Source organism: Streptopelia decaocto (assembly GCF_964273445.1).
Source record: "Streptopelia decaocto genome assembly, chromosome: 1".
Classification (NCBI taxonomy): Eukaryota; Metazoa; Chordata; class Aves; order Columbiformes; family Columbidae; genus Streptopelia; species Streptopelia decaocto.
In genome coordinates, this window is record NC_138663.1 from 16,319,658 (window position 1) to 16,341,444 (window position 21,787).

General features: G+C 41.4%; 1 protein-coding gene across 1 annotated transcript in view; it reads right to left on the minus strand.

Moving 5' to 3' along the window:
- LRRK2 (leucine rich repeat kinase 2) overlaps positions 1-8,722 on the minus strand; it is a 64,867-nt gene extending 56,145 nt beyond the window's left edge. Inside the window, exons 1-5 of the mRNA XM_082075936.1 lie at positions 8,321-8,722; positions 8,153-8,238; positions 4,325-4,431; positions 3,170-3,258; positions 1,141-1,275 (exon numbers count right to left, since the gene is read on the minus strand). Of these exons, the coding sequence (XP_081932062.1) occupies positions 1,141-1,275; positions 3,170-3,258; positions 4,325-4,431; positions 8,153-8,238; positions 8,321-8,480 (577 nt within the window). The 5' untranslated portion in view covers positions 8,481-8,722. The remainder of the gene's footprint in view (positions 1-1,140; positions 1,276-3,169; positions 3,259-4,324; positions 4,432-8,152; positions 8,239-8,320) is intronic.
- Between the last annotated feature and the right edge of the window lie 13,065 nt (positions 8,723-21,787).

Below are 21,787 nucleotides of genomic sequence, written 5' to 3' on the forward strand. Positions count from 1 at the left end.
TTTTTTCATCCCTGTCCCCTGTAATTCGTGCTGACATAACTGCGTAGCTGTGCAATGAACCAGATAAGGAAACAGATCCAGGTTGAGAAAGAACAACACATTTTGAATTTTGTAAGAAGAACCATTGAATCTGGTTCAAGCTAAGGCTAGGCAAACATTCACATTACAATAACTGAAAAAGTAGACAGGGGCAGCCTAGGAACTTGTTACATTAGCGGTGCCATCAAGAAGGGCTGCAGGTCTGTACCTGGAGCACTTTGTACATCTGTAAAAATCAGGCTCTAACAAAGGCATGCACAGAATATCTAAGAAGCTCAGACCTTTCTGGGGATTGAGAGGAAAAAAGAGCAGGACAAAACTATTTAGGGAGAATGGAAGAGGGGGAGGAACGCAGAAGATAATTCCAGGCACACGTGTGAGCAGAAATCTTAGAAAAAACAATATTAAATGGTGCCAGAAAGAAAAAATCTAAGAACTGGAGACTGTTTTTGAAGCCAAGTAGCACAGCAGACCTGGCAGGAGTGCTAGGACTTCTCGGTATTTATTTTAAAGCAAGAAACTCAATGCAAAGCAAGGCTGCTACAACAATGGGATTTCTGGCCATTACATACACCGTTCCTAAAATTTTTGCAGAAATTCAGTACACAGTGACTTAATCTCTTAGCAGAAACACAAGAATATCATACAGATACATATTCATCTTTCATCATTATCAGGATCAAAAGCAGAATCACATAGTTTTCTAAAGTGCAAACATTTTGCTTTATTTTAGAATTGCTACAAGTTTCTAAAATTTTCAAGTCTTTAAATAAACAACCCCATTTTTTGATAATTAAAATCAAATACCACTACTTTTTGTTCCAGTGTTACTGGCTAACATTGAATCCCACCCTCCAGTTAACTCTAGAATCAGAAATTAAGAGACCTTTTGATTTTTTAAAAATTTCATATTCATTGCTCTAATTTAGAAAATTTGTGATATTGCTTGAAAAACCTGTCTTGTGCTAATTCATTTGAAGAACAGATAGAATACACAAAATGGAATTTGGGATGCAAGAATTCATTTATTGCAGTTACATAAACATTTGCAGTCCCCTCCCAACATACATGTTTTTTCTAAGATATACAAGATATAAATACCTTTCTCAAAAAGTTTGTGTAATGCTTTACATCCATGTTGCTGGATATCTTCGTTTTTAGGGAAGGTGTGCATGGCATTAAATACCAAGGAAAACACATCCACCTCTTCCTCCAAGAGCAGGAAAGCAATTACGTCTGAATAGCAGAAGAGATTACATGTTGCACTGATTATTTTTTATTGAAGCACTGTACTTAACCATTAAAATCCAATATTCTTTAACACTGTTCTTAAAATTTACCCTGATGGTTCAAACCCAAGTTTTTGTGTAACACATGAGGATGTTATCTCCTAAGGTAGTATTTTAAAATAGAACTGAGACATTCTAAAACATTCCTGCCAAGACAGTTTTCCTTCTCTATACTCACGCCCACCTTGCACTACTTTAGTAATTGTCTGACCTGTCAATGAGCCAGTTCAACGCACTAAACTGGCAGAAAATTAACCCATCAAGACCAACCTTTTTGCAATCATAGCAAGCTGAAAAGTTGCCCTAAGAAGTAAGGTTGGTGGAAGAAAGAGGGTAGGACTATACTGCTTGACAAAAGGAAGAGGGAATTTGATATGTACCAGTCAGCTACAGTGAACCATGAAATCAGATCATCTGTGTCATGTCAGTTCTCACTCTCTCAGCCATTCATTCAGCCTGAAACTGAACTAAAAAAAAAAATCTCACGTTGGTCTTGTGACATCAAGAAAAATCTGAAAAAAAAATTATTCTCTCCATAGCACGTGTAGGCAAAAAGATTCATATTCATGACATTTTTCAAGCTTACAGCAATAACAATAGAAATCATAATGCCTGTTCCAGTGTTTCAGCTGCAGCTGGGGTTTTTTTGGTGTGTTTTTGTTAGGTTTGTTTTTTTTTTTTTTTAAGAGAAGATCTCTCTATATGGCATTCATACTGGCCTGACAGCTCCAGATATAGTGCAATTCAAGTTTACAGACACATAGAAATAAAGAATACTAAGAGATTTTTCTGACAAGGTAAAACTTCCAATATTGTTCTGAAGTAAGGTAGCTGAAATGAGAGTTTAAGTTTGGTTAATCAACTGCTGAGAAAAGTAGCAGCCAGGAATAAACTGTTAAGGAATATATAGTCAACAGCCTAGGATCCTTTATGATACCTCACAATTAAAAGAAAGATGCTAGTTACAGTTACTAAGAGCCAGATTTTGCTATTATTATTAATCACATAGTGTAACGCCTTATAATGAGACCCATACTACCCAACTTCATCAGATAAAAAGTTAGGGACCCAGTCTAAGCTAGCCCTTCAGACCTCTACAATCAAAAGGCAGAGGAAAACAGGTTCAAGAGGTAACTCATCTTATAAAACACAAATCAATACCATGAACCATCCCCTGAAAATGCCTGTCTCACTCTGCTGTCCACACTAGAAGCCTGAAGGGCTGGAATAGCTTTAACTACCTAAAATCAAGTCTAATCCTTAGTTTTTAAATAAGGCAGATTCCAAAGCCTGCTAACAACAATGGAAACATTCCTATTCTAACAATAGTTTGTACTACTATTACATGCCAGCTTGAACAAAACTAGCAGAATCTCTCTTTACTTTCAACAGAATATCAAGAATCTCAGAATCATGAGAAAAGCCCTCAGGACCTGGTAAGAATAAGTCTCTGCAGAGCACAATAACAGCAATGTCAGAAATTATTTACTGTTTTTGCAAGTACTAACCAGTACTAAAGGAAGCAAGTCAGAATGCCACCAAATGTATACTTTGGTAAGAAAAAATACTTATTTTACTTAACTATTTGTGTCTCTGCCAACAAGAAGCTGGCAAAATTAATCAGTGATGTTCTTCACAGCCTTGCAATTTGGAGCATCCTTTCTATCTGGGTAAAAAAGGTGCAAACCAGTACTCTTTTTGTATACAAATACAAATGACAAGGGACTTTACGGAGTAAAACAGAGAGGAAAATCAGGCCTGACATGTACAGTCACACACTTTATACCACAGTTCTGTGTTTTAAAGGCTTATACAAAGTAGGGAAGTAAAACACACAATACCTGACATGAGGAGTAGATTTAATGCTTTCAGTCCTATTACTGAGAGATTTATATTTCCTTTGTGGACTGTCAGCATTTTAAGAATCTGCCTAGAAATTTAAAAGAAAAAAATAATAGTTGTGGTTAAAGAAATATTAACACACACAAAATTTTATCAAACATGTACTTTGAAACCAAAAATAGTTACAGAAATTAGCAAAAGCTTAAAAAGCTCCAGATTCATTTTTTAAAAAAAAGTTTTATTTCAGTTTATGGTTAGCAATGAAAGAATGTTGGCATTTAAACTATTTTCATACTTCATTAATTTCATGATGCCTAATTTATCAATTTTACTTTAATTTTTAATTATATGTATATTAATTCTATAGGGGACAAATCTCATTCAGGATGGGGCTATTCTACAGAAAGCAGGGTTGTGGCGCACAGCAGACTGGATTTTTAGACAACTAAGATTAGGTGGGACAAATACTCTTCCTCTTGATTTCACTACTTTAGGCTTATGGATATAATTGATCACATCTGGAAAGAACACACAAACACAACCGTCTAGGTAATACTGCATCTGTTTATTAAAAGAGAAGGCCTTGATAATCACAGAATCCCAGCATTGTTCAGATTGTCAAGGACCTCTGGAGGTCCCCTATTTCTACTGCCCTGCTCAAAGCAGGGTCAACTACAACTGATTGCTTAAGGCCATGTCCTGTCAAGTTCTGAACACCTCTAAGGCCTGAGACTTCACAGCCACTCTGGGCAACTTGTTCCAGAGTTTGATCAACCTCAAAACAGTTTTTTTGGTGGTTTTTTGTGGGTTTTTTTGGTTTGTTTTTTTTTGTTTGTTTGTTTGTTTGTTTGTTTTGTTTTGTTTTTAAATGTTTAAGTGGAATTTCCTGTATTGCATTTTTAGCCCATTGCTTCTCGTCCCGTCACTGGGTGCCAGTGAGAAGAGCCTGGCTCAGTCACCTTTACTTTCTCCATCAGGTATTTACATACACAGGCAAGATCCCTGCTTGTGTGAGGCTCCCATTCTGAAGGCTGAAGAAATCCACAAAAATTTTCATATATTTATTCATATTTATATAAATATATTTCATTGTATATATATGCTCCCAGGATAACCAAGCATTCCAGAAGACTCTTTGCATTCAAAATACTTACTGGTGAACACCCAGTACTTCCCAGTCCTTCCCAACATCCTTAGGAGCTATGTTCTGTAGAGTACTTGGACAAATTTCTATTAATTTACAAAGAAGTGACCAACCCATCTGTAAAACAAAAATACAGCTCTTTTAGAACAGATATTCTGTCGAACTTCAATGTTATCTAATATTCTTGCTGTTTGGAAGACAGATGTTCTGCAAGTTATCTAGCTAAATCAATAAGGGAAAAGTAATTAACACAGGATAAGACAAAAAACATAAAAAGTTAAAAGACATAGGTAAAGCAGATGTGCTAATGATTGAGAATGCATGGCTTGTAGGAGTGTATTGGGCTCAATGTGCTTCAGCACTGCTTGAGGATAAAGGGCACATAGTTAAAAGAGATGCTGACAGAGAAAAAAATATGACATAATCCACAGTATGTCATCATGGGCCAGGGAAGACCTCTGCACTGCTACAGGTAGTCAAGTGTTATTGTAAAGAACGGGTGTTTCCATAATAATTTGCCGTTTAATTGCAAATTGTAAGGAGGAAGGATAGGTTGTTAAAGGTGTTCAATGTTTTAAATACAGATGAGATCCCTAAACAATATTATGGATTTCATATTCTCACCATCAATCCTCAATACTGTGTGGTTTCAAAATGTAACAAAGGCAGTGAAAGTTTTGATATCATAAGGAATGAACTAAAACCAATAAATTTGTTCTTAATAAATATCTGCTCTACCTTGTGCAAATTATTCGACTTTCAAACATCTCTAAATAACGCCAAAACCGAATAATGTTCCTCTTTTGTCTTCCGTGTTGGAGAAATCTGCTCTCTTAAGAAAGCCTGTAGGCTGATATGATTGAATAGGCTTTAGTGAGGATGCAGTAAGAAAATCTGTACAGAGGATTAACTGATGAGCAAGAAAATCGCACTATATTGAAATAGAGGAAGTGAAATGAGAAATGTCAAAAGTCAAGATGAAGAAGCTTTTTCAAAAAGGAATTAAAACAAGGCATAAAAGTTTCCTTAGCCATGTAAATAAAAATAAAAAAAAAAAAGTGGAAGTAGGTCTGTGTGTTTTAAGAATAGGGTCACGACAGAAGATAATCTACACATGGCTCAAAAACTAGATGCGTACCTGGATCAGTTTTCGGCAGAAAAGTTATGTAAAGCAAAGGGGTCAAGACAGGATGGTCAACAGCAGGAATGTAAATGGCTATCTCCAAAGAGTTAAACTGCAAAGTTCATGATCTCTAACCCTGCATTCTGCAAGACTAGACACTTGAAATTACAAGTCTGGTAGTGTAGAGACACCCATAGGAACAGCACAGGCTTGAATCCAGACAGCTTTCATGGCAGCTTTGCTGAGTACGAAAAAGGTGATGTAGCTCCCTGGGAACTGAAATTCTGGTTTTATCTTTCACACACTCTCTTTTGTATTAAAACTGTTTCTGATGGAATTTATATTTCCATTAAACATTTTATTTGGATTGTTGTGACTCTAGGTATTGACAAATATTTGTAAGAACTGTGGATCCAGAGAAGACCAAAGGAAACATCTGACTTGCTGACATGTGGTCTGTTTCACAATATTAAAATCACAATCTGAGATAATAGAGAGCTTATTGTCTCTTTACTATTACATAAGAAAAGGTCTTTTAAATAACAGAAATCCTAAAGGTTATAGGGAAAGAAAAAAAAATAAACACATTCTTACAAGCACTTAAATGGGTCCCTGTACACAGAAACAGTTGGTAGCAGCACTGAAAGGCCGTTATTTTTAAATCAGACCCTTTTCATTTTTAGCATGCAATGAATTTATTCATTCACCTCCTACGTGTGACAATAAAGCTCTGCTAACTGCTCTCCACTCAAGTGTAACATATTTTGCTCTAGAGTTTCTAAGCTGCTCCACTCGGTGCCAGTCAGTAACTGCACAAAGAAATTGCCATATTTACTTAAAGATGTCTATTTTCCTTCAAAGTATTATTAACTTTCCAGCACAGTACCTTCTTACTTCTAAAAAAGCTTGCAGGGTTTATATCTGTAGTCCAACTTGCACCAGTACTTGCAATATTATCTATTAAACAAATTTACTCTGTACAAGCCAGTGGAATAGCAGCACAACATGATGCTTCGTAACCAGTTAAGGAGGGGTAAGAGAGAAAATCCTTACCCAGATATGTTTCTTGCTGTGTTTATTCTCTTACGTGAGTCAATTTTATTACAATGTCAAAAGCAAAAGAGGTTGATTAATCCATTTATTCAATTAAAATTCAGTAATAGTGTGCATTGCACTGAAATACGGGCTACATTACTTCACCACTGCCATAAAGTAACAACTATGTATTCACAAAGACTGTAAATGAATTGCATTGAATGAAGCAGGAAGACAGAACTCTACTAACATATTGTGGATGTTTGTAAATATCATAACTGAATAACTGAAGGAGGAGCTGCCTACAACATTTATGAGGAACAAGATCTGACTTTTGCACTGGCTATGAATTTCACACTTTAGTACAATTTAGTAATGCAAAGGAGCTCCAAAACTTCTAAGCTGAAACACTATATGACTGCAAATGTGGGCAGAGAAAAGATTAAAACTCATTTTAAAGTCTATATTAAATCAGAATGAGGCATTTTGACGTGGTTAGAATTAAAATTAAACAATCCCTATATTCCTTATGCACTTCTGAGATTCTTGTGTTGTCATTTCAGACCTACTTCTGGTGTAGTTGGATTGCATAGTTTTTACCTCCTAGCCTAAACTTCTGGGCAGTGGTTTTGTAAATTGTTATAAACATAGTATGCTTCAGCCTGAAAACAACTGCTGATTCTTCCTTCTGTATTTCTTAATGACCTGATAATTGAGTAGTAAAGTAAGTTAAAACTTCGGACTCTGCACAAACATTTAGTCTTCGAGGGAAACCTGAGATCACCGTTACTCCAGATTAATCACTACACAAGTACAATTTCATATTTTTATCTGCATTTTATGCTTTTGACCTCTAACTAAGGTCTACTAGACAAAAAAGAATACCTTAAAAGATACTGTTATTTAAGAGGCATTTGCAATATAATTTATGCTTTGCCTTGTAGTTGAACTGAAAAAAGTAAAAGATGCCAAAAATATTGTAACCACACAAATTGGCTTAAGCGTAACATAGTCAGAAGTTTAATATATGCCTGCCAGGAAGGAACTGTTTCTTATGGCAAGTCTGGTGGCTGTACCATAAGTTCAATATCAAATTGTTCAAGTACTACACCTGATCTAAACGGGCCACCGTTAAGTTACAGCAGTAACCAAGCAGAACCTCAAGCTGCAGAACCTCCTCTTAGCTAAAAGATCTTCCCCCCGCCTTAAAAAACGGGACTAATACAACTCTCCTTCTAGGATAGCACTACATATGTATTACATAATTCTGCTTTACAAAAGTTTGTCTAACTGTGGCAAAATTTAATATCGACACGTCAAAAATATATTAGATAACATTATTTGTACTGTAATTCAGAAGCCTGTGCCATACGGTGTTCGCTTTGTTTAATTTACATTTTATACATCGCCTTCTCTTGCCGTTTCAATGCAGACGCAACGAGGGTATCAGCAAAAAGCTGGAACGCTTGCCCCTTTAAACGCAGGCGGATACAGCGCCCTTTTACAGACCAACAGCACCTCATAAAGTGGCTCAAAACAGACCAAGTTAACAAGAAATAAACAAGCCGAGCGGTAACTTTACTGCGGGAAAGGACCGCGGCGCTCGGCTCATCCCGAGGGGCGAAGCCGGAGGGCGGGACGGCGGCCCCGGCCCCCCCGGCCCCTGAGCGCCGCCCGTACCTGCTGCACGCCTGCCGCTCCCGGGTACAGGTCCACCACCAGCAGCAGGGGCACATGGACGTTCTTGCCGCTGAAGAGCCGGGGAGCTGTGTGGGACACAGACAGGCCGTGTTACCGACCGGCGGCGGGCGGGGCGGGCAGGGCAGGGCGGCCGGGCCCCGCGCTTACCGCTCTGCCGGGCCGCCAGCTCCAGCAGGTCGCTCAGGGTCTGCACTAGTGTCTCCAGACGCTTCCTTTCCTGGACGTTTTGCAGCCGGACGACCAGCTTCCTCAGGGCTTGTTCGTCCCTCGCCGTCGCCTCTCCCTCCTCAGGGCCGGCGCTGGCCATGGCCGACCCGCTGGTCTCCGCGGCGGGCGCCTCACCCCATCCGCCGGCCACCGCGGGCCGCGGGGACAAGGGCTGAGCGGCGCGGGCCCACCCCGCCGCCGCGCTGCGTGGCGTTGCCACAGCCGCCCGCCGCGCTCGCAGTGCCGCCCGGCCAGCGCCGCCCGGCCGGCGTCACCCGGCCCTTTCCAGCTGCCCTCCCCGCGGCCTCCTGCCCCTCCCGCCGCGCCGCGCCGCCCCGGGACACGGCCGCGGCCACGGACCGGCCCCCGCGGGCGGGCGCTCTCCCGTGTCCACTAGGAGGCGCTCACGTCACTCGCACTAGGGCTCGGCCGTGGGGCCAGGCAGGCGGGCAGCTCTCCCCTTTCTGGTGATTGACAACAGAGCTATCCAATAGACTCGCAGATCTGGAGCATAGGTTCCGCCCCGTCGTGCTTTTCTGTGCTATAAAAGGGTCTGAAGGCCGCGCTGCGGTAAGGGTGGATGAGGTGCGGGAGTAAAGGGTAGAATGTAGATATATAGTTCCCTACTGGGTAGGGAAGGAGAGGGGCGGTAACTGTGGCTAATGTAAATATCTGTTGTGCGGCTCCCTGTGCAGGTGGTAGGTGCTGAGGTGGGGAGGTGCCTCCTCACCTCGTGTGGTGTTTGGGGCTGTCAGCCCTTCCCTGTGCGGTGGGTCTGTGAGGGGCCGGGGAAAGGGGGCTGTGCCCGGGGGGCTGTTGTGTGGCAGCTGGAGCTCACCCTGCCTGAGGGAGGCTTGTGCTCTCTGCTCCCGAGAGCCTTGGCCTTGTGAACTCAAGTCTGTGGGTTTGTCTGAAAATAAATAAATAAATCATTTGTACTTAGATTTCCTTCCAAGCCTTGTGGTGAGAGATTGCTGTTTGGAGATTAGAAGGTTCTCTCGCTGTGTGCATGTGTTTCTTCATTTGTGGTTGATGCAATCTTCCCGAGGTCTGGCAATACTCCTGATGCCTCTGCTGCCCTTCCGAGATAGCGATGTGTGAGTAGGATACTAGTAATCACTTGTTTAAATAGTTGCTGATTAAAAAGGTAGCATCAGCAGAATATGTTACATAAAAAACTTGCACATGCTTCTTAAATGTAGAAGAATTAAGGGAGTAAACCCCTCAGCTGAACTAGACTTTTTTAAGACAAGTATTTAACATTTTGGAGTATTATAGTGGAAGCATGCATTTACTTGAAGCTTTTGCATAGATTGTAATGTTTGTTTGATGGAGATGCATAATGTTCATTAAATAGCTGTCTTACAGGTCACTAATTTATTTATTTATATAAACTTCAAGAAATAGTGTATAGTAATGCCTCTGAAGCTACATGGTCCTGGGTAAACAGTCTCTGGTCTGTTGGTGTATTGGTCTTAAAGCTTGTATGTTGTTCTTGTCATCATTCACTGTTTCTCAGGGGTTTTTTTGCACAAAGAAACTATTGTCTTGGTATCTCACGATAGCCTGTTAGCAAGGACTGCACTTGTTAAATGGTGAGCTAGTTTCTCCCTTTGAAGCACTGGAAGACAAATACAAATGTGAGATAGCTTTATGAAATAGTGACTCATAGTTTGAGATGTGTGGAATATGTTACATATAGACTAAAACAAAAATTAGTTGAATTAAATGGATTAGTTTCACTTGAAAGATATTTTCCCTTTCTGCAGAAGCAGTAATTCAAGCACAAAGAAAAACTTCAAAAATTATTTCTAAATTCAAAGTATCGTTGCTGGCTTCCTACAGTTTTGACAAGATTATTTTATCTTGCAAATGGTATGAATGTTTGCATTCATACAGTCTTTCAGCTTATATCAGTAATAAGCTTTCTCCAGTATCTGCAAAGCTGTAGCTGTTACCAGATTTTGGCAAAAGACTTTAAAGGTCAGCCTTCATAGTTTATACAGATTGGGAATGCCAGCTGTAAGTTACAGCTAGTGATATCGATAAAGTTGCATTAATACAAATTTCAAATCCTCATCTTAAATTGAATTTGTGGCTGTTTTGTACCTTTAGCAGAGTTGCTGTACTGCGGCTCTGGACCTCCTTGCATTCTGGTTTATATAAGAATGCACAAGTACAAGTTACACATTAGAGTTTCAGTGAATGTAAGTGTAAAAAAGTTGTGAATTTCTTTAAGGAAAATTGGGAACTAGACCTTTCTCCTGAAATATGTTGAGGTCTCTAACTGTGCTAGATGCAAACTGCTTGAGATGATGTTTTGCTGCTTTTAGAGCCTTTTCTGTGTTCTTTGCTGGTCAGCTCTGTCCCAAGCAACCGTCAGCCGCTTAGAAAACTTAAGGCCGGGGTACTGGAGGATAGATAAGTGGGAAAGAGACAGCAAAGATTAGAGCAAAATGTGACCTTGATTTATCCTTTAAAAGATTTATTTTCAGTCTCATAAGAGATCTTAACTGCATTTTCTTCAGCATGTCCTAGTTAGGCATCAAGTGGTTTTGTTGTCACTCTACCTCCCTTGTTGCTCCTTAAATTTCAAATGACTTTCACTTCCGGGTACTTGTATTCCCTTGAGGTTTCCTTTTCATGGTTTTTATGAAATCTGCCAGATTTATGTAGCAGCTGGTTCATTCTTGAGGCAGGGTGCTTTTGGTATAAAAGAGTTATTTCCCCTTCTTGTTTTTAATGAGATTGGTAGCTAACTAAATAGTTTGGACTGTTCTGTATTTATCTTCTTAGTCTCAGATGGGACTACTAATACTCATTAAGCACACATCTCTGGTGTGTGACCACCTAGACCAATAAAGAGACGTGACATGCTAACATAGGAGAGACTAATAAATTGTTCTGTCTGGTAGTGTGTAAGAACAGATGTTTACCTCCAGCTTTTGCATTCCTGTATCCCAACTGGAAAATTGTCTGACATCAGTGATCCCTGAAGTTGACACTTGTTCAAATGAATTGGGCCTTTACTGCTGCTTGGTGGCGTGTCGTGGTTGAAACGGACAAACAACATAGACCAAGTTCCTCCAGGATGAAAGTAGTAGATGCCATTTATTGCCACAAGTGCATTTTTACACAGTTTTACCAATTCATGTGTCTCTTCACTATTGGTTACAAGTTACAGCAGTAACATCTCATTGGCTAATTTTGCTATCATCAATGTTACTCTTTTACTCCCTTCTCTCTCACAGGTACATCCTTAACATTTCCGAATACTCCTTTACTCCCATCTTTCTCACGGGTAGGCCTTCATATCTTCAAGGCTAATTTCTGTTCCCATACCCTCCGTCAGGGAATCCATGGACCCACCGTAGTCCCCCACAGTGGTGGCATTATTGATGAGACTTCTATTGTTTTAGGCCACCCTGCTTTTTCTTCTGTAGCTTACAAATACCTTGAGGTATCGTGGAGTTATGTGGAATATTAAACATAACTTGAAGACTGAGGTTTGGCTTGTGGAGAGAATAGAGCACAGTGTGAATGTGGGTTTCACCTTGATCATTGTCACTTTAAAACACATACATGAGGAACTCTTTGTATTTACTTGTCACCTAATTTCAGTGGAAAAATTTTTCACATGGATGACAGGTGTCCCTGTGGAAGGTACAAGAGGCAGAGAAAGCAAATTATACCAATATATTAGCTTAGGCAGTACTGTAAACAAAAAAACCACAACATGATCAGTTGCATGGCAAAGTTTTGGTAGTGGGGGGATTACAGGGGTGGCTTCTGTGTGAAGCTGTTAGAAGCTTCCCCTGGGTCTGACAGAGCCAATGCCAGCTGGCTCCAGTATGGACCTGCTGCTGGCCAAGGCCAAGCCATCAGCAATGGTGGTAGCACCTCTGGGTTAATGTATTTAAGAAGGGCAGGGTGGGGGCAGAACTGCTGGAGAAGAGCAGCTGAAGAGAGGAATGAGAATATGTGAGAGCAACAACTCTGCACCCACCAAGGCCAGTGAAGAAGGAGAGAAGGTGCTCCAGGCTGTGGAGCAGAGATTCCCCTGCAGCCTGTGGTGAGGCTGCTGTCCCCCCACAGCCCATGAGGGTCCACAGTGAAGCAGATTTCCACCTGCAGCCTGTGGGGGCCCCATGTCAGAGCGGGTGGATGCCCAAAGGAGGCTGTGACCCTGTAGGAAGCTCATGTTGGAGTAGGGTCCTGGCAGGACCTGTGGCCCTGTGGAGAGAGAAGCCTGGGCTGGAGCAGGTTTACTGGCAGGTCTTTTGACCCTGTGGGGGACCCACACTGGAGCAGTTCATGAAGAACTGCAGTCCATGGGAAGAACCCAGGTTGAAGCTTGTCGGGGGTTGTCTATTGTGGGAGGGACCCCATGCTGAGACAGGGGAAGAATGTGGGGAGGAAGGAACAGCAGAGACAAGGTGTGATGAACTGACCACAATCTCCATTCTCTGTCCCCTGCACTGCTTGGCAAGGGGGGAAGAGGTAGAGAAATTGTGATAAATGATGCGTACTTGCAGTTTCCTTGCCAGTTCCATCCTGTTGTATACAGCTGACATGCTGTCCATGTCATTTGTAGCAATTATAGGTTCCTGAGTTAGACAGCTTGGGGCCTGGGTTGATGTTTAATGTTGATGTTGGAGGGGATGCCAACTTCTGCTAAGTCTCTATAAGTCTGGGAGAGTTTATGAAAAGTCTTCTGCAGTGTGTTTAGTTAGACCAGAGGAGACTGGATAGAGCAAGGTGGCCCTGGTAAGCATCTATATGATATAGTTTTGCTATGTTTTCCTAGGAAAATCGGGTGAAGATATTGATATCTGTAGAAGAGATTAGGGATTGTAGACTGACTGGTCTTGTCTTGATGATTGGCAGAGAGGCTGTGTCTGGATGGCTTTCTTATCAGAGCATGGGAAAAGTGGCAATGGGCTTTACCTCTGGTGTGCCTCTTTAATATTTTCCCTTCTGGTAGCTGACAGTGTTGCCAGGTCAAGTTCTCATGGGCAGCCATGCTCATACCACAGCCATGCTCAGTAAATCTGTCTTAGGCTGTGGGACTGCATTTCCCAGCTGGTGTGTTTGAACCTCACTGTTTCAACTCTGACTCACCCCAGCTTTTGTTGTAGCTGGTGACTTCTACCTTTTGGGACTGATTACCTCTGGCTCTGGGAGTCTGGGGCTCTTTAGGGATGGGGTGGGATTAATCACATTGGTAGTGCATCTGATGAGAGCTTGTTCATGTGGAATTCAGGCATTTGCCAGGCAGACTCCACTCTTCCTGGCAATTAATGGATGTTGCTGAAAGGCTAATCCAGAATTTGAAGTGGGGCCATGTAACAGTGTGCTTGATGTGCAGCTGGCCACTTGCTGGAATGAGTTTATACCACTGCAGATGTAATCCTTCTAAATATAACAGAAGAAACTGAGAAATAATTGTTGTCTCCTCTTTATTGAATGGGTAATTTCCTGTAAGAAGCAAGTAGTCATTTCCCTATTCTTTTTGTAGCTGTAGCCAGAACTGAAACAATCAGTGAAGTCTAGATAGGTGGAGGTTTATTTTTGTGTGTGTGTGTGAGCTTGAATTTCATTTTTCTTGTCAAATGGGCTGTCACAGACCAAATTGTAACTGTTCATGTTGGGGCCATACTCCTGGACTGCTAAAGTCTAAGATGTTACGTGTGTAACATGGGGAAGTACTACTCTGGTTTCTGTTTCTTCCTCATTCTGTGTGTTTGTGGCAGGAAAGAACTGACCCTGAGTGCTCAGCCACGAAGCCAGGCTCAAGAAGTGTCAGCCCACTTCTGGTAAGTCTTATTCCTCTGCAGGGCCTGTCTTGTGTTCCTCTGGTCCTGTTCTTCAGCCATGACTTCAACCTGTATGCCATACCAGGTCTCATCTGTACCTTCTGAGAGCTTGCTGCTGCACCTACTCCTCAACCAGTGCAGCTTGTAACACTCAGCAGTGAAGCATTTCTGTCCCCTGTGTTGAACAGAGAAGCACACTTGTAAAGTAGCTGATTTTAGCCATCCTTTTAATGTATTTGTTTTGGTGGCCCCTCTCCTTGTTACTATCCCTTCTCACTCTCTAGAGAGAAGACTGTGGGGAATGAGAGTACCAGGAGCTATTATTTCTACTTGGTGTAACTTTTCTGCCACTGTGTGTGGTGGTGGTTGCAACTTCTTGACTTTGTCATGTAGCTTCCCAGAAGCTATGGGCCTGTGTAGGGAAAGTGTTGTGTAACCTCTACACTGTTGCTTTCCATTGCAGCCTGAGTAGTCAATAGGCCTCATTGCAACTGCCCAAAGACCTTGTGATTTCCTGGATCTTATATTTAATAGGTGTTGGTAGAAGCAATGATAGCAGCTGTGTATCCTCAGCCTTGAGAGATGGAGTTGATAATTGAATGAATTTGACAGGCATCTTGCAGAAACCATAAATGGAGGGGTCAGTAGAGGGTATACCAGGAAAATATGACATCCAAAGCAGGCTAAAAGTGATTTTCCTCACTAAGGCCATATAACCACTTCCCTAAAATGGGAATTGTCTCTTTTGCAGTTGTGTGGGCAAATGGATGGTGCCTGGCCACGGTGATGTGTTGGGAAGGTGTGGTGAGACATGAGTCAGTCCATGATCCCTTTGGAGGGATGGAGCAAACTGTAGTATGGCTGCACCTCTGACATGGTTGCATGCAAAGTGCTTGTTGGGACCGTGACCTGTGTGCATCATCTCACCCTCAGAGCTGCTTCCTTTCACAGGTGCCCCAAGTATGAACTCTGGGGAACTGATGCATACCTTGCAGTGACCTGGTAGAGATACCCAAGAAACTGGAGACTTTTGCAATCAGTCTTGAATCTACTAAGCAAAAATGTATATATTTTTCCAGATTGTAATAGTATTCACTGTTACCTGATTCTGAACATTGAACTATTATTTTCTTTGCGTAAGTTTCTATAGATCAGTAGCTATCCACCCAGTGACTCAAAAGAGCTCTGGTTCATTTTCTGATCTCCTGTCACTTTTTCCAGTAGTGTGGCTTGTGATGTTGCCATGCAACAGTTCCTGCAGGACACTCTCCTATTTCTCTGCATGTGACCTATTTTCATTTGCTTAAGCACAGCCATTACTCTAGCCCTACACTGAAAGGCAAGATATGTGATATGAATGAAATGGAAATAACAGCTTCACAATATTTTACTGGAGCTGTAGGACTCGTTGCCTTACAGTATGAATGTGTAGCAGAGTTAAAGGAGCACAGGATATTCTTCAGAATTCCAAGAGCTAATGTGGTTAAGCTTCTCTAGGAGTCTAAAGATTTGTGCTTTGTGGAACAAATCTTAAGTCAGATTTTCCTAAGCCTCAGTCAAAGCTTTTTGCTGTTTTCTCTGGAGAATTTCTTGTTTGCCACAAGCTATAACTCCAGATCAGCCAGTGTTCTGATTTGATATAACAATTTTCACAGCCTCATCATCCAATGTATAATTATTATTGTTGTGCTTTCTCAGAATTAGTGTAGTGTTATGCGTGAATGAAGGCGGCATTGAACCATATAGAAACGTTCCGAAGTGAATGTGATGATAGATTTGAGTCTCGTACAATTGAATTTTGTTTTAACTCCATGTAGTAGTTGATTGGGACTGGAATACAGAAAACAAGCAAAACATTCATCAGTGCTGCCTGCACATGAGAGTGTGAGGTGATAGTTGGCCAGTTAATTGGCTGTGGGAGGAGGGACTGCAGATCATGGGACCGTCTGGTTTCTGTTCTGAACTGTGCTTCCCCCTCTCCTCAGATGTAGGAGTTGACTGGAGCAATGTGCTCTGCTCAGCATATTCATAAACATTAGCCTAATCTTAAAAATTAATAGAATTGTCCTTGACACTATTTTACTTTGACTTAGTATTTTCAGGAAAGATGTGTATTATCTTGGATCTTTGCCATCAGACCTAGAGGGAATGTATAGTGATAATAGTTCACGTGTTTTCCTGTTATATTCCTGTCTGGGAGGAGAGAGGTAGTGTAGACTAAACTGTCTGCATCAAGTAACCTGTATCCTTACAGTAGCTGCCTAGCTGGAAATCTTCACTAACCTGCCAATATAGTGCCTGGACCCTGACTGATATTTGGTCTAGCACTTTGGACCCTGATTGATATTTGGTTTAACAGTTTTGGTTCTGACTGTATCTATGCAAGTGGGAGTCTCAAGAAGTTTTAATCTTGGTGATACTGTGTTTTACTTCCTTTTCTTCTACAGAAGATTGCCATGATGAGCTTCTCTTAAGCCTTCTGGACACTGTGCTGTTTTATTCCCAGCGAGCTCCCCCATCTCACCAAACAGAGCCTTACTGCCAATTCCATTCTTCCTTGACCTTTGGTATTCTTTCAGTTTTCCTTCTGTGAAGAGGCAGTAAATTTACCTGTGTGCAACATTTTTTGAGACCTGTAGCTGGGTTTGACTACTGAGAATGCAATGTTTTGTTTTTTTAATCTTACTGGAGATTACCACTAGGTGTCTACTGAGCATTAGCTGTATTAATATTCATGTGGTGCAGCCCCAAAAATCTCAAGTCTCATTTTGTCTAGAAGTGAAGATGTATAAGGACAGGATGCCAAAAAGCTATTGTCTGCATAGTACAAGTAGTTTCATTTCTTTTTGACTTCTGCTCTTTACAAATGTGGCTCAATAAGCTATTCTTTATTTTTTACTGATTGCATATGCTGTTCCCACATTGTGATGGAAAACTTGACTGAATAAAGCCCTGACCAACCTGACCTACCTCAGAGCTGACCGCTTAAAACAGGAGCTTGAACTGGAGACTTGCAAGTATCCCTTCCAATCTGAATTATCCTGTGAGTTATGTTTTCCATTCTGTTCAGTGGCAGACCTCAGATGATAAGCTGTTGCTTTATCAAAGTTCAAGTCTTAATGAAATGTGCTGAGATTCCAGACATCTGTCAGCGTGGTTATGTTAGATGCCACTGAGTAGTTAATAGTATATTTAATCATGGACAGTTTTGCTTTTCTCATGAATAAATGGTAGTAAAATCTCAGTGCACATGACTGTATGACTAGTGGCTGTGCAAAATTCCTAGTTAGATTGTATTTCTGAAACCAGCTTGTGATGACAAGACTTTGATGTCTTGTTTCATGCCATCTTGGAATACACAGAGCAGAACCTCTCCTGTGTCAGCTGTCAGCACAGGATGCTTTTGCCTTTGTCCAGACAGAACTGAGGGGCAGTGGGGGAGAAAGAGACTGTCAGTCTGTTGCTAATCTTCATTCTGATATGATTGATTTTGTGAAATCTATGGGACAGACATCAAAGTAAAGTGCTCATATTGGCATATTTTATTGAACAAGAACTGTCAGTATTGTGACCTGACCTCTTGTGACAGTTCAACTGTTACTTTTACTTCTGTTTAAATTTACATAACCTGATCCTGACCTTTCTTATACTACAACCTTCGTAACAATTGTTAAAATATTTTTACTGAACTTTTTCTGATATTTTGTTGATATTTTTCTATTTGTGACAGTTAATTCCTGCACATCTAACCAGACAATGTGGCATTGTGACTTCAGATGCTCTTTCACTGAGCTTAAATTTTATCTGTATGCAAAATGGACCTGGAAGCTGCTTCTTTTTGACCTTTGAGCTTTATACACTTACATCGGGCTTTAGCATTATTATTTCACTGCCAAGTCAATATTCAACAGTAATTAATCTCAGAATCACAGAAGAGCTAAGTTTGGCAGAGACTTCTGGAGACAGTTTACTCCAACTCCTGCTCAGAGCAGGGTTATTTAGTGCAGGTTGCTCAGGCCCACATCCAATTGAGTTTTGAATATCTCCATGGACTGAAGGCTTTCTGGGCAGCCTATGGCAGTGTTTGGCCACTCTCCTAGTAATATTTTTTTGTGTGCTTAAATGGCATTTCCTCTTTTAGTTTGTACCACTGTTGTTCGTGCTGTCACTAGGCACCACTGAGCAGAGCCTTATTCTGTTGTCTCTACTGTTCCCTATGAGGAATTATCTATCATTGATAAGATTTGCCCTGAGCCTTCTCATCTTGAGGTTTTTCAACACAGTTCCTAATATGCATGCAAAAATACCTCTTTCTCCTTTCACAGCTTGTTCCAGTCTTACTCATTTTTAATGTAGTGATTATCCTTTCAGTTTGAATATTTGGGTTTAAATATGAGGTATCTCTGTCCTCATTCCCCCTGAGCAGGAAAAGCAGGAGTTAATAAATGAATTCTAGGAGCAAATGGGATGTCAACAACTTTTGTAAACAGTATGATAATATATAGGGCTCTGAGCAGAAGCTACGAATGCAATAGCCATGATATAGCCTTTGGTGTTATGTGCTAGGAAAGCCTTCAAAATTTTGCCTTTTAGCAACTGAATAAAGTCTGCAAGGCATGTATTCCTTTGAACTGTCAGCTTTCCTTTCTACTTCTTCATACTCTTGTGCTTCCAGTACTGTGTCACAAAAATGTAATTTGGTATATACCATGCATCTCTGCATGCCTTCTGTCACAGAAAATGTAGCCCTGCCTTCCTTCTCCATTTCTGATCACAGAGACGAAGAACTGCTGCTGGATTTTTGTCTAAGATCTGCTCATAGCAACTAGCACACTTCCAGCCTCTAAACCTGTGATGCTTTCCCACACAGACCTTGCACTGATGGTAGCAAAAAAAAAATCCAGTTTTTTAATATACAGGGCCTTGTGCCTCTAGGGCCACATTTTCATGTGCCTGTGTTAACTGCACAGCCTTGCAACAGGCAGAACGAGCTATAATTCTATTGTGGATGTGACTATACCGTATATAAACAATGCTCACAAGAGTTTATTGCCTCATATACATTCCTGACATCTTGAATGCTGTAATAATGTTCATAATGTAAAAGGAGGAATCAGGACTTGGGTTACATAGTTTTTATTCAGCTTAAAGATCCCTTAGCCTTTTTTCTGCTCAGGAAGAGTATATGTGTATTAACATACCACATTCTCAGATAGAGGGGCAGTCACTTAATATTGTCTTCCTGACCATCCCAATTTGTCAGATAGCATTTTTTTTCTGCTCAGCTCTTCTGCATCTGTAAGATCCCCAGTGCCTCATCAGAAAAGCACTTTGAAGCTTTCCGTTGGCAACTGGTTTTAAGCTGAGGCTTTCCTGCTGGCCCCTGCATCTTCTACATTACAACTGGTTAGCAGCAGCTCTGCCTGGTTCCAGTCTCAGACCTCCTTGATTCTGACTTGAACCCGTGACTTGGCTTCCTGGCTTGGCCTGGGACCTGCCTCATCACTGTGGACTTGCTGGGTGATCTCTGGACAGTGTCTGTCCAGATCCCTATCTCTGGGTGCAGTTCTGACACAGACCTGCCTTGCCCTTGCTGGGGACATCCCTGCTGCCTGCCTGGGCACTCAGCTGTCCTTGCAGAGCAGCTGGCTCTTGCTGCTCCATGACAGCAGATCACCACCTGGAGGGCTGCAGGTCTGCAGAGATCATGACTGTTGGATTTGGAGAGTTCTGTAATGCATGAGGACATGGAGGCTTTTATGCTCTGCATTTCTCTGCTTTATTACAGATCACCAAAGATCATAATTAGCAAGTACACTTAAAATTAATAAATTGGAATATAAACATCAAGCTTAGAAATTACTATCAGTAATCAATAATATAGCAACAATAATGTTTATAAATATATAAAGGGTGAGTGCCATGAGGATGGAGCCAGGCTCTTCTCGGTGGCAAACAATGATAGGACAAGGGGTAATGGGATCAAGCTGGAACACAAGAGGTTCCACTTAAATTTGAGAACAAACTTCTTCTCAGTGAGGGTGACAGAGCACTGGAACAGGCTGCCCAGGGAGGTTGTGGAGTCTCCTTCTCTGGAGACATTCAAAACCCACCTGGACATGTTCCTGTGTGACCTCACCTGGGCGTTCCTGCTCCAGCAGGGGGATTGGACTAGATGATCTTCTGAGGTCCCTTCCAATCCCAAACATACTGTGATACTGTGTAATCAGTAGTGTGGCAGAAAATGATTTTAAGTAACAATCAATATAACAGCAACAATTGAATAGATATATACTATTACAGGTTACTACAAATATCACTAGTGAAGCAAACTTATCAACAATATACCAGCAGATATACTTATGTTAGATTACTTTATGTATAGATATGTATAGTACCAAGTGCATTAAATAGATTTCAGAGGGGGACCTAACCATCCCAGAAGTGAATGGATGGACTGAGCAGACCTCTGAGGTGGGCCTAGAGAGAGACCAATAAAATAAGTCTCACTGCAAAGCTGATCTGTGTCATGGAGTTTGGGGTCAGTCAGGTGTCTCTGGCAGTGGTCCAAGACCTCATAGGAGGTTTGTGTGGAGAATTCAGTCTCTTTAGGAAAATAAGAGTACGTGCAGCACTGGAAGTTCTCAGAAAAAAACTGTACTTTGTACCCCACAAAAATTAAGTCTTCCTTGTATCATAGAGACATAAGAGGGTGTAGGACACTACTGCTTTGAGTAGCCAAAAGATGCTGTTAGTATTTATTTTTCATCTGTAACAGCTAATAGGTGATGGATTTTGTTCTTTCAGACCATTTTTTATTTTCCTAGACTGTTTCCACTTTTTCAGAAGATAAGTCACTGTTACAGTTTCTTGGTTTTTTTGCACTTATCAATGTTATCCCAGAATGTCTCTAGTTTCTATGTATCCAGCTGTCTACTTCAAAGAGACCAGCTGCAGTTTTCAAGGAAGTTTCTGGTTCTTAGGCCTACTTCCCAGGCTTCACTGGCATTTGTCAGTATTTTATTTTATTCAGTCTTTTGTTTTGTGGTGTGTTTGTGTGGTTTTTTTTTTGTGTGTGTGTGTGGTGAGGGTTTGTTTGTTTGTTTGTTTGGGTGTGTTGTTTGTGTGTGTTGTGGTGTTTGTTTTTTTTCCTATCAGGCCACTTTTATGGCTTCTCACATCACAGAATCAGGAGAGGGGCAGATCTAGAACTTCTTTTAGAGTCTGAGTGCGGAGTGGGTGTCAGGAGAAGGTTTAGGCTGCCAGAAGACCTCTCCCTTGAGACCTGCTTGGTCTAAATTGGGGCTGAAGTCGGAGGATGAGAGAAGGACTTCAGTCAGGAGCAAAGGAAAGCCTTGAGTGCCACTTGGTGTGGGCTGAAGGGAGCTGCCAAGGGAAGCCTTGGGCTGCCAAAAGATCTCCTCCCAAGAACGTTGTTTTTAAGCAATTGCTGGGATTCTTGGCTCAATGTTCTGGCTGTGTCCATCCTTAGGCTTAGGCAAACCCTAGAGCTTCTGTTGGGGTAGGGCTGCAAATGGGACTCCAGAGGAAGGAGCGGGCTACTAGAAGATACACCAGATATGTGCCCGAT